Source organism: Diabrotica undecimpunctata, chromosome 5 (assembly GCF_040954645.1).
Source record: "Diabrotica undecimpunctata isolate CICGRU chromosome 5, icDiaUnde3, whole genome shotgun sequence".
Classification (NCBI taxonomy): domain Eukaryota; kingdom Metazoa; phylum Arthropoda; class Insecta; order Coleoptera; family Chrysomelidae; genus Diabrotica; species Diabrotica undecimpunctata.
The window spans coordinates 2186223-2188816 of NC_092807.1; the positions used below are offsets into that span (position 1 = coordinate 2186223).

At 32.5% G+C, this 2594-nt stretch overlaps 1 protein-coding gene across 1 annotated transcript; it reads left to right on the top strand.

Annotated features, from left to right (window-relative positions):
* The first annotated feature begins 470 nt into the window (after positions 1-470).
* On the top strand, positions 471-878 carry LOC140440933 (zinc finger BED domain-containing protein 5-like). The gene has a single exon (XM_072531285.1). The coding sequence runs from the start codon at positions 471-473 to the stop codon at positions 876-878; it is 408 nt and encodes a 135-aa protein (XP_072387386.1).
* The last annotated feature ends 1716 nt before the right edge of the window (positions 879-2594 follow it).

Sequence of the window (2594 nt, forward strand, 5' to 3'; positions counted from 1 at the left end):
TAAATTAAAAGTAAAAGCTAAGGTAAAAATAAAAAAAAATATATCTGTCAGTAATGGATAGTAAAACAAAAAGAAAAATAAAAGATCGATAATAAAATTCGATCCTTCTCGAACATCAAAATCCATTATAAATGTCAAAAGTCATAAATGGCATTTCATCCAATTAATAACAATATAGAATCATCTGATTAATAAAGCCCTGTATCGTAATCAATTAAAGTGAACATTTAATTAATTAAAAGTCCACTTTAGTTATGAATTTCAGTTTCATAATATTACTACGACCCAAATTCGACTTAAATGGTAGAATTCTGTCAACTATACATTATAAACTGAAAATTGAGGAACTGATTAAACCTTACGTGAAGGATGTCGTACAATTTTGAGAATTCTTCAGTTTACAGCTTGATGAAAGTACTGACGTTGCTGGACTTGCTGTCCTGCTTGTGTTTGTGAGGTTTCCATTCGGGATGAAAATAGAAGAAGAACTCTCTATGTGTGAAGAGCTTAAGAGTTATGTCACTGGTGAAGAAATTTTCAAGGCTATCCACGAGTATATAAAAAAAAATGATATAGAGTGGAGCAAATGCGTGGATATTTGCAGTGATGGAGCGGCTACAATCGTTGGTAAAATTAGAGTGGCGGTGTCTAGAATAAAGGTAGTGGCAGAAAATACCTCCAGCACTCATTGTATCTTACATCGCCATTCTTTGGCAACTAAAAAGATGCCGCAAGATTTGAAAGAAGTATTGGATGGTTTTGTGAAAATATTTAACCATGTGAAGAGCCGTCCGCTTCAAGAACCCCTTTTCAAGCTTACTGCTGAAGATATGGGTATGGATTACTTCAATCTTTTGCTCCACACAGAGGCCCAGTAACTATCGAGGGAAACAATTTTAGGGAGACTATTTGAACTAAAAGATCCACTGATTATCACATTTACAGAGGAGTCTTTCATGCAAGAATTAAAAGATGTCAATTGGCTGCTAAAATTTGGATACCTTTCAGACATCTTCGACATAATAAAACCACTACTTCACTTCAATTCAAAGAGGAGGACAATTAGATAAAATCAAAGCTCACAAATTTCTCTCGATTCCAGGAATTTGTTATAACAAATGAAATGAATCTTCAAACAAACTTCTTTGAAATCGTTATTGCTTATTTGCAAGGTTTGGAAGAAAGTATTGTAAATTATTTTCCTGACATTGACCCAGATGACTTATATAGCTGGATGATGGACCCGTTTTCGTTCGACCCAAAAAATAATACAGTCGGAATGACAAATGAAGTTTTTCAAAATTTACTTGAGATCAGCGAAGATAGCAGTTGAAAACTCAAATGCCATGAAGGCAGCCAAGAAGAGTTCTGGATGCAGGTATATTCAGAATATAATGTTATTGGCAAGATTGCAGTTAAAAAACTTGTGTGTTTCACATCGACTTATCTCTGTCAGTCTTCTATCTCCACATATGCTTACATTAAAAACAAATATAGAAGCAAACATCAAGCATCAAGGGTTACAATAATATTCCCATAATTATAAAGGATATAATGAAAACATCATCGAAACAGTTTCATTCATCACATTAAGTAAGGATATTTAAAGTAATTACTATTTAAATGGGAATAAGCCACAATTAAAGGTTAAAGTAAGTTTATTGACGTTTGAATTTCCACTTCGGAAATCGTTCTCAAAATACAAACATTAGTAAATTTAACCTTTAATTGTGGCTTATTCCCATTTAAATAGTAATTAGTTCAAAATGCCACAAGAAAATAGCTTCAGTAGGATATTTGAATATAAAAGGTACTGTATTCTATTGACCTGAAATAAAGTTTATATTAAAATCAACTGAGCCTCAGAATTGTATTTTTTCATTTTTTGTCGGTTCCCAAACCGCTTTAAGGGTTGGTATGCCTCGGAATATTTTTAGCCCTTCAAGGGTGTCGCGACTAAAAAAGTTTGAGAACCACTGGTCTACAGTACTGCCCACTGTACCATTTTTTTTTGTCTGTCTGTATATCATAATGTCAGTTTAGTAAATAGTAAAACCTTTTTGCAGACAAATCAAATACTTTTATTACAAATGTCTCATCTTGTATATTTTTTCTCGTCTCCACCCCTGGATTGTAATAGGACATGTCTGGCAGGCAGTTGATTTCGTTTCTATACAGAGTAATGTACTCACATTTTTCAGTTTTTATTTCAAGCGTTTCGATTTAATTGAATTATGAAGGGACATATTTCAGTTAGATGAACATGCACGTCGATAATAAACACACATATCCATACTCTTCTCGTTTGAGTACATAGTTTTTGGCTTTTTATTTGAAACATTTTCGATCGCGCCAAACGACTAATTGAAAATTTATATCAAAGCTGCAGTTCGACGATAAAAACGTAAAAAATAAATGGTCCATTGCTGTCGGAAATAAAATATATTTTTGCGTTTTAACTTCCATGATTTAGCCTGTTAGAATTTAAAATAAAAATAAATACGGTATTACATAAATCAAATAAAAACTCTCAAAATTAGAGACTGAACTTTGACTTTAACAATAATTAAACCGGATGGACATAATTGAAGCAA

Coding starts and splice junctions, on each gene's coding strand:
- LOC140440933 (XM_072531285.1), top strand. CDS start 471: ATGAAAATAGAAGAAGAACTCTCTATGTGTGAAGAGCTTAAGAGTTAT.